Here is a 10,076-nt window from a genome sequence, read left to right as displayed (position 1 = left end):
TAGGGAAGCTGACCCGCTTCACATCGCTGTCCAGTAGAGCCGGGAAGTTGCAGAATGGACACCTGCAGCCCAAAATAAGATGCCGTTAATGCAGAGTGCCAAACCTATCTTTGCTGAAAGCAGATTTAGGCAGAGAGCTACGTGGTAGTTAATAATGCTGCCAACCAAATGCTTGCCGCCAGGATGTGCTGACTAGGGTATTTTTTTTTTTTTTGCTTGTATTTCTTCGATCACTTTCTTGTTTGCAATCAAAATATTATACGCTCAGCATTGCTTTCGATCACGTAATTTAGAGGATCAGCACAGAGTCGGCAAGCACGTCTTTGGGGAGACGAGTCTATTGAATTTTAACCTGCTCCTGGGCAAAGGCAGACCAGCCCAAATAATAAAAGAACTAGGAAAGCAGAAGCCTGAATTTATGATACGGCTCTTTGAAAGCTACCCATGGCAGAGTCAGCGCGCATTTAGGGTTTCAGAGAACAATCTTCTGCACGAGTAAGTGCAGTCTGCACCTCTGCTGGACACTTACCTGACAAGCTCATCTGCACAGGCAGCAGCCACCTCCTCCTCAGCTTTCCGCTCATAGTATTTACAGAGGATGTTCTCTGGAAGCACTTTTTCCAGCTCGCTGGTGGGGAATGAACACGAGCAACTGCCTTCCATGCAGCTGAGCTCTGACTAGGGTTGGAAGGAGAGCACTCAGGTTCAGTCTGATACCAGCAAAAAGCAATACTTGGTAGCCAGAACATTTCCAAATAAACCGCAGTGCAGAGCCTTAGAGAGAACAGAGCTTAAGAAAGCAGATGGCTGCCAGAGAACAGGTTTGCTATGGAAAGAACAAGACCAGTTATCAAATGGATCAGGCCTCGGATAAACACTGGGTGTGAAGATACTGCTGGTAGATGGGATCACAGCTGGCTCATTCCAGGTCCCCTGTGACCACAGGACAGCCCATTATCATGTACGGTCTCTGCATCAGTGTGTTGCATTCTTGTCAATACGGTCATACCAAATACAGCGGCCAGTTTGGATATTTACATGAAATAGAGATCCCAAACTTCAAAAACATCCCATGGTTTGATCTGCCTGTCTCCAGGCAAAGGAGCGTACACACCTCAGAGCAGGTTAATGACTTGTTTATAGCTCAGCGAAGTACCAGGATAATTGCTGGCTAAACTGGAGACTAAGGAAGTTAGTAGTATCATAGAGGAACCAGCCTCAAATTAAGTTGGGATCACAGCGATACAGCGAAGGACAAAGACTTTTAGCTAGGAGACTGGCCAAGTCAGATATAAGAGCGTGTTCTCTGTGCAGATACCATTATTAACTAGGAAATAAAAAATAGACAAGTGCAAGTTGTTGTTGCTGCTATGAATGCTGTGGAAAGTTTTCCTAACAATCCAAGTTGCTAAGCATATAGTGAGAAAGACGGAGGTTGGCAAAACTGAAATCCTATTCAGCAGAGATCCCACTGCGAAGCTGTTGGCTTCACTTGACGGAGAGACTGACTTGCTGGGTTTGGATTTCAGGACACAACTTCATTCAAATATTTCCCCGACAAGTGCAGTTAAGCTGACTTAAGTAAACAATGCTATGCTAACAGCAATGCGAGCTCCCAGTAGCAGTGTACCCATTTTCCCCTCAGGAAATTTCCCAGTTGGGAAAATTCTTACCTTCCCAGAGCCAAAGACTGCCTCCTGAGCATATTTAATTAGGCACTCCTTGCAGAACAAGTGACCATCTGCACACTGCGTTAGCTCTTCAAACGCAAACTCCCCGTAACAACAGCGGCACTCTATCATCTGACCATCCTGCAGCCATAAACAGAGGTATTAGCACCATCATCACCAAAACATCAATAGCTGTAGCAACAGATACACACATACAGTTGCACGTCATAAACGATGCCAACATTCACTCTAAAAAAGAGCAACAGATACACAGCATTCCATTAGGCAGCCTATTGGGTGGTCAAAACTCAGTAAGCACAACCAAAATTGCAGTTTTAAGTAACTTAATGTCTGTGTGTCCTGCTTGACAGGTTCCAAAAAGCTACAAAACACATGGTGTTTAATAACATTCACAGGCAGAGAAGCATCTTGGCTTTGGGAAGCTGCAATTGCAGGGAAGGAGCAGAGACCAGACATCGTTCATATGGGGAAAACCAAAGTTCAGATCTGTTGCCCCCTAAAGGAACGTTTACCCATCTACCTGGAGAGACCTTGCCTTGGCCTCTTCGCTGCAAGGGTGGAGAAGCTTGCCACTGCTCAAAAGCATGCATGCCCACTTCTCCAGAGGTCTGACATCTTCTGACACGAAGAGAAACGGGCACTGAGAATGGACAGGTCACCCACAGCCGCTGAACTGATCTCTAACTCTTTGTTTCAGGGGAAAAGACATTACCTTCTGCTTTTTAAAGTCTCTTCTGCAAATGAGGAAGGCCTTTCCCCTGGCCAAGCTCCAATAACAGCAAATCTGTTTTCAGCAGCCATAAAGGTAGTAGCAAGAGCAAATCTGGTACTATTCTATTGCATTGTTTGTTCTGGCCAGTAAAGATACAAGCAGCAGCTGACCGAATTACTACAGATCATTACATGCATCAATACTACTGTCTTGCTGGACTCAGCTCTTGTCTACCTTTTCTAAAAGTCAGCCAGCACACACTGCACAGGTTTTGCCAGCTCAGCAAAAGCAGCACAGTGCAAACGCAGCTTCGGAAAAGCTCCATTCCAGAAGCCGCAAGAGCCTACAAAGTAGTAAGTGCAAAACAATGCCTGGGTATGAGCTCAAGTCAATGGACCACATTACAGATACTGACCTTCTGATACTGCTCCTCATTCATCTGCAGAGCAAGGAGAAAGTCTGCATGCTGTAAGAGAGACATGTGCATCTGTACTTAAAGCATAGATGGAGCAATTTTCCATTCCCTCTACACCCTTTTACATTATCTCAGGACTTACAAACCACTGTAAAAGGCTCACTGTCTGCTTCTAACATCACTCAGCCCATCCTTCCAATCCATTAAGCTACTTATGATTCAGCTAAAACAGATGGGAGAAGCAAAGGCAGCAGGAACAAAGAACTGAATTCTGTATTCTAAAGGGCTCCTGGCTCAGGTTTCCACGGGCAGAGGTGATCTCACCCAACAAGACCCTCCAGATAAAGCCCCAGGGACCATTAGGTTGGTGTTTAAAAGGAGACATTATCCATTTGCCTAAGAGACAACAATCTTTTTAGAAGCTACTTTAGAAAGGACTGTAGGTGCAGAGCTGTGAACTCAGTTCTTCCTCAGACTAGGAGGGGAAGACAACACACCAGCGAGTGTTGCAGGGTTCTGCTTCAAAACACATGGTCCTCAGCACAGGACAAAACGTTCTGGAGACACAGGACTGCCAACCTGTGGAAGGCTGAGTGAGTGGACACACTGCCCTGGGCCTGGTCATTATTCATCACCAATGCTGAGCTGCAATTACAAGCCCTAGAACAGCAGAGAAGCCTGCTAACAATTAGAGGAAAGAATTAATTAGCAGAGCTTTGACTACTCTGTAGCCAAAAACATCCAGAACAATGTTTGCAAAAGTGGCAGCTATACATTTAAGTAAACATCAAACTCTGTGCTTGGCTTTTTCCCTTAAAATTGAGCTACCTGGGAAAAGTAGTACATGTGAATGTGTAGTAAAGTGCAAAGGTAGTCAGCTATTCTATATTATTTTGTTCAGCATTTGAATTTCTCTAAGAGGTAGATTTCCACCTTTAGGGCCAAGACCTTTAGAGCAGTTGAAGCTGTTCCCACCACAAGATCAAAGCAGCTCCTACCACTCACCTCTGCCATCTCTTTAACCTTCTGTTCATAGAATTCTTGCTCCAGTAGCACCGGTGGGAGAAGAGAGAGCTTGTCATAGGACCTCCAGTGCCGTCTCTTGTTCTCCAGGAAGAACATGCGCTTCTCAATTTTCACATCCCCTAAAAGCAGAGTCAACGGCACAATGAAATGCAGCAGCCAGAACAAAACTTAAATCCTTCTTTCTCCACACGTCACCAGCTGCTTAACTTGGGCACTGTACCAAGCAGAGGTACTAACGACGAATATCTCCAAAAGAGATACCAGACAGTGACAAACATTGCTGTATTGGGACCACGTCCCTTTTCTGGTACTTTCTGCACAGTACTCTCTGCTGCAAGCCAGTTCTGTTTACCATAACGATGCAGGGAGCACCATACATACAGCCTGGTACTTACCTTGCTCAAACTTGAAGTCTATGTAAGAATACTGATTCATTTCTTTCCTCCTTTTTCGTTTCCCACTGGTTTCGGGAGACAGCTCCTGCCATTTTTTGATAGCATCTGAAAAGGCCTAGAAAACAACACACAGACTTAAATCCTGCCTGTTCCTGGAAGAAAGCAGAAGCACATACTTCAAATCCAAGCACAGTACAAACGTGTGTATAAGACTGATCCAAAAGCGGAAAGTCAAACATCCCCCTTAGAGGCAAGTGCACCTCTTTCCTTTGCTCATCTTGTTGCTTTCTTTACTCCTAAAGCATTCATTCCACAAAAACGAAACAGCTGAATGATGCTTCACAACACCTCAGCCATTAACTCCAATACAGCTAGTGCCCACTCTGACGCAACAGAGCTGGCATGGCTTTTTTTTGTTGGTGGTAGGTTCAGTATTTTATTTCAAAACAAAGCTCAACCGCTCAGTGCTCAAGCGAGCAAGCGAAGAGACAAGGAGGTTGTTAGTTAAGTCCTGGAATAGTAAGAGAAAAAAGCTCAAGCAAAAGGAGCATATGAGAGGAGAAGCCACAATTACATTCAGTTTTTTGATAGTTAAAACAAGTGTCTTTGCAGCTTCATTACAGTGAAAGTCTTTTATGAGGAATATATGACTCATTCCACAAGTCATAATAAGAAGAAACAGGGGAGGGAGACTTGGGCTTCTTTCCAGTTACATGCAGTCACTTAACTAATAGCAGCAGTTAAATGTTTTAAGATTTAACTAAATGTTTAGGCTTTATTGGCAATTATGCTGCACTCTAGCAGCAACGTACAGGAACATTTCTCAGTTTAACGCATCACCTACCATCAACTAGCTAGCATTTCCCCACTTCCCCCATTAAAATAAGAACTTCCTGCAGCATTCTGTCCAGCCAATAAATTTTGCAAGTCTCTACTAAATGGATTAATACTTCTTAAAAGAAAAGGAAGATTATTTAAAAATCCCATAACCACACACTAGTAGATGGTAAAGCAAAGCAAAAGACATCGTGCTGCTCTCCATAGACACTGGAGATAAGCCTTGGAAAGAAAACAGACTTGAACTGGAGAACCTTTCGTGTGATTGCATAGTGTCCCTTGAGTTCATGTAGCGCCCACTTAATGTCTTGGCTGCTCAGCATTTTGAAGTCTGCCATGAGGAGGTCAGCCGCCTGAATAAAGCACCGCTGATCAAGTGGGGCAAGTTTGGAAAAGTCAAAGTAGTCCACTTTAGGCACCTAAGGAGAAAAACGTGAGACATATAAAAAGGCTTCCGTGAACACACACGAGAACACCCCAATCCACTCTTTCAGTGACCAGGCCCTTCTGCAAGACCATCCAAAAATCAGGTTATGCAGCACCCAGTTCTGAGCACCCATCTATGAGGGCAGAGCATAGCACAGGTGTGAAGCCTTCTGGTCTATGCTCTGCTCCTCACCACACGTAGTTTAAAGCCACAGTGCATGGGACAGGCAGGAGAGAACACACTTAGGCTACCAGGAAGGGTGAACACCTTTACTGGCTCAAGGCACTCAGAGAACCAGACATCCTAAGGTCCCGAGGTGTGCTCAGGCTGAACAGGCTGGACGCGAGGCACCCTGTAGGTGAGGATACAAGATGATCACTTGCCTTTGTCTCATCTTGGCTGGCAAGCAGGCTGCTGCTGGGATTTAAAACCACTCTGCCTTCCTTCTTTGGGTAATCTGGATTTTCCAAAAGAAAGTTACAAAGCCTGTAAAGATAAATATAGTTACTTCAAGGTTTGGGAGCTCAGGTTCACCCCTCGCTTGTCCATTTTTTAGTATCCTATAATTATGAGGCCAGGCAGGCAAGTCACAGCTTGCCCTGTTACGACCTAGGGAGGTCCTAGGCTAGAGCAAATGGCAAGTAAATAACCCAGAATTAAGTTAAGAATGATTGGCTCTATGACTGCAGAAGGAAAAGCAAGTAGATATGACTTCCAGCAACTACATTTACGCGCAGGAAACTTCTCTGGGTGAGCTACTAACCAACTTACACCTCTCCATGCCAGAGGTGAACAATTAGGCTTAGCTCCCCACTCACACCACGGGTCAAACCACGTAAAGCAGTACCTGCCCTGAGCACATGTCAAATCCTGCACAACTGAGGCGTGCTAACTGTCCGCTATGCTGGAATTAAAGTGATGGAGACTACAAGAACGAACAATCACAAAGCTAGCAGCATTAACTGAAATCCAGCTGTCATCTGCTGTGGCCAATACAAATAGATCTACGGGAAAAGTAGCATACAAACCCCTAACAAATCTGCGAAGGCTTGATGTCTTCATCAGCAAAAGATTACAGATTCAAATTTCTTAGTTACAGAATCACAGAATTGTCTAGATTGGAAAAGATCATTAAGATTTGAATTAAAGCCTCCAGACTTGGTCTACTTTCATGTTAGAGCAGAGACAGAAATGTGATAAACTTTGTTTACATACAATGCACACTCTGAATATAGGTTTCATTGTAATAGAGCTTGAAATCCCACCAGCATCATCCAACTTCCACTAGAAACTGGTCTAGCAAGAATAGCGTTTAGAAAATAATCACTAAAATAAATTGCTGAAGAAGTTGCATACCTGAGGTCCTATCCCGAACAATCACAATTGTCAGGTAAATTTAGTTTAACTGAGTATTTCAGCTCAGAAAAGACCGTAGCAAGCAGTTTCACAATTCCCCATTGCCCGAGATCCACAAATACTTCAGAAGCCCTTTTGAAAGCGAAGCTTGCTGCAGGCCATCTGTCTGAATCAGACTTTCTCAGCTTATTCTCAGCCACCACTAACGGGCTGTGCTAGCTGGGTCAAGTAACATAAGCTGTTCCTCAGTTTCCCGGGCTATAGAATAACATCCTTCTGAAAGGGGCTAGGACAAGCAATTAACATTTGTAAAAGTTTTTGAAGGAGATGGTGCGAGGTTGCAGCAAAGACATAATCGCGGCTAATTTACATTCCTGATGTCAGAAATCAGTCCCTAATTAAGAAATCTGAACTGGCTCGAAGCCTTAACCCACTATCAAGGCATGATTACTTTAGCCCTGCTTTCACATTCAGAGCAGAGGCATTTCTTTTTGTTTAATCAGGTATTGACATATTGAGCCAGAAGCTTTTGACTGAGTGTGAATGCTCCTGCACACAAAAGCTGAATAGATGATACCCTGCTAAGAGGAGCTCCCACATCTTATCTTTCACATCAGTTGAAAGTTTTAAGACAATCATTTCAGGAAAACAACAAAATATCTGGGCACTGAGCATTTAATAGCTTCCAGCCCTCCTCCCCCTCTGTATCCCTTTTGTAAATGATAACTGTTTTAATCTAACCGAACAGAAACTTCAAGGAGCTCAAATCACTGCGGCTCAAGCGCGAGGGTTTCAGCTGGGGCACAGTCAGAACACATTTGAAATAGTCTGCAGGTTGCCATTTCGACGCTCAGGATTTGCAGAGATGTTAACCTTCAGCGCCTGACAATTAGTTAAGTGGGTCCCGGCGCGCAACGCACGCACACTCGCGGCACTGTTCATTAATATCTGCACCGCAGGACACGGAGCCACTTAAAAGCCTCATCCCTGTCCAAATCCAGCCACTCTTATTTATGATATTTCAAGCCTGATTCAGCTTGACACACCACGGAGATCAAAGCGACCCTGCCAGCGAGGCTGACCAGTGCTTTGACCCATTTGTTCTCGCACAAAAGGCGCAGTGACAACTCAAAAGATAGTTTGGGTAAAGGAATAAAAATATGGAGGAGAAATCTTTATCATCCAGTAAGTGGGTAACGCACCACTGAGCAGACACTGTAGATGCCTACAGGGAAGCCTGTAAGCACCTTTTCATCTCACTGGGTCTGCAGCACACAATAGGAGAGAAGAGATTTTGGGAGCAAAAAGGGAAGGAACACATTAAGATGGATAGAAGCCAATACTGGGATTTAATTCTATGAGGACACAATAACGATGTTGGGGGTTTTTTCCACGCAATCTGTGAGAGGGTCCTGCAGCCAGAAGCCCAACTGCAACAGCCCCCAGGAATGGCCCTACCAGTCTTCCACACTCCCAGTCCAAACATCTACGCCAAGGTGCACCACGTACACGGTGCCGGCACCCAAAAAGCTTCTCTCGTGCTGCCCATGCAGGGAAAGTGCTCTCCGAAGACAAGAAGTTATCTCAATGACTTTCTAAACCAAAAAAACCCACTTTGGGGACACCACTTAACAAAGGCAAAGGCAGCAGAATAAGAAATCTATGCCCCGTGGATGGGATCATGCATCCTTAGCTCCTTGCCAGTTAACTTATTCATGGCCCAATAACTAATTCTAAGCCTCCTGCACTTACACACGGCTTAATTAGTGCCCTAGTTAACTGGAAAGGGCATCGGATTCATACAAGATAGAGTGAACACTCTGGCAACCAACACCTGTTCTTCATTCTTGTATCACAGCAAAACTACTTTCAACATGTTTGAGACAGCAGTGACAGTCAGAGAGAGAGGGGCCACCTCGCATCAGAATCAAGTCACAAGTGATTTACTTCAAACCGCTCTCCCCTCTGCGCTGCCGCTGCCAACACACGCGATCCTTCGCTCTTTGGCTGGGCAAGCTTTACTGAAAGGGGAGGGAGATGATGCAACTTATCAACGAAGTTAACGACTTTTTTGTTAAACTTTTGGTTCTAACATGACTCCGGGAGACACCAAGCATGACGAACACTACAGTATTCTTGAGGTGCTAACACAATCAGGAAAGCAAGTCCTCATGCTGGTTTTCCGCTCTTTTTTTTTTTTTCTCCCCTTTTTGTTTCACATTTCTGCTCAAAAATCTGACCAAAATCTGTCCCTCAATGGATACCTAGAATCAATCCTATCAGCCCTTAAATAGGTTTGCTCTAGTCTGCCTGTGAAAGAACTCAAACAGTACCACTGCTACTTGATTAAGTAAAGGGGATAAAAGCCAACATCCTGACACTAAATAAGGGAGTCCAAAATAGGTCAGCTTTCCCTGGAAAAAGCCAAGAGCCAGTGAAACAAAGGGGCAGGAGACTATTTTCTCCAATTCAGAACTCACCAACCCACCACCTCCATAGTACGTCACCTCAACACCTTAATCATGACCCCCCACCCTTTTCATGAACCCTGACAACAGGCAAGAGGAATATCTTCAAAGAAGCAAATGATCTTAAAGGCAGAAAAGCTACAGCACCATGTCAGAATTTGAGAAAAGCTGTATTAGAAAGAAAAAATAATTCCCTGCTCTTTGGCACTATCACCAAAGTGCTGACTCTCAGCCTGGATATGCTCTAGAACAGTGTCACTAGCAGATGGGGACAGGGAAGTGTGACTGGCTGCATGACACACTCTGGCTTTTAGCTCTGTACTTACACATTTAAGTCATAGCAGTTCTTGATGCTGATTAGCTCTTCTATGTATTCCTCCTTCACATCTGGGAATCTTGCTTCCTACAGTAGGAAAAGCTAAAGGTTATGTAGGTATGAGAGGAGCTGTGTAGCACAACCTAGCAACAGCACCCAAGACAGAGATTTATAGGTAATTATCCACCACGCTCCCAAGACAAGGACCAAAATGGATTACAAGAGGCTATTTATATCCATCCAGCCTGGACAGTGCAAGCTGCTGGCTTTCCTTTGCTCCACAAACTATTTGCTCTCAGCTCCTTCTCACAAGGAGTATGGGTGGTGATGCGCATGGCCACGAGCAGCTGGCTGTTTAACAAGTGATTCAGCTGGAGGGAAGGAGCAGAGGCACGTAGGTATGATCTACAACACAAGACAAGCTAATATTTAC

The 10,076-nt window shown here is 44.6% G+C and overlaps 1 protein-coding gene across 1 annotated transcript in view; it reads right to left on the bottom strand.

Annotated features, from left to right (window-relative positions):
- Positions 1–9,730, bottom strand: part of RNF216 (ring finger protein 216) — a gene marked incomplete at its 5' end in the record, with an annotated part of 54,395 nt that extends 44,665 nt beyond the window's left edge. The window contains 9 exons of the mRNA XM_009878182.1: positions 14–62; positions 530–678; positions 1,674–1,811; positions 2,819–2,842; positions 3,824–3,963; positions 4,240–4,354; positions 5,331–5,495; positions 5,887–5,989; positions 9,654–9,730. Coding sequence (XP_009876484.1) covers positions 14–62; positions 530–678; positions 1,674–1,811; positions 2,819–2,842; positions 3,824–3,963; positions 4,240–4,354; positions 5,331–5,495; positions 5,887–5,989; positions 9,654–9,730 — 960 coding nt within the window. The remainder of the gene's footprint in view (positions 1–13; positions 63–529; positions 679–1,673; positions 1,812–2,818; positions 2,843–3,823; positions 3,964–4,239; positions 4,355–5,330; positions 5,496–5,886; positions 5,990–9,653) is intronic.
- Positions 9,731–10,076: the final 346 nt, after the last annotated feature.

The sequence above is a fragment of the Apaloderma vittatum genome, unplaced genomic scaffold (genome assembly GCF_000703405.1).
Source record: "Apaloderma vittatum isolate BGI_N311 unplaced genomic scaffold, ASM70340v1 scaffold21670, whole genome shotgun sequence".
NCBI classification, from domain to species: domain Eukaryota; kingdom Metazoa; phylum Chordata; class Aves; order Trogoniformes; family Trogonidae; genus Apaloderma; species Apaloderma vittatum.
This window is presented reverse-complemented; position numbering and strand designations above follow the sequence as displayed.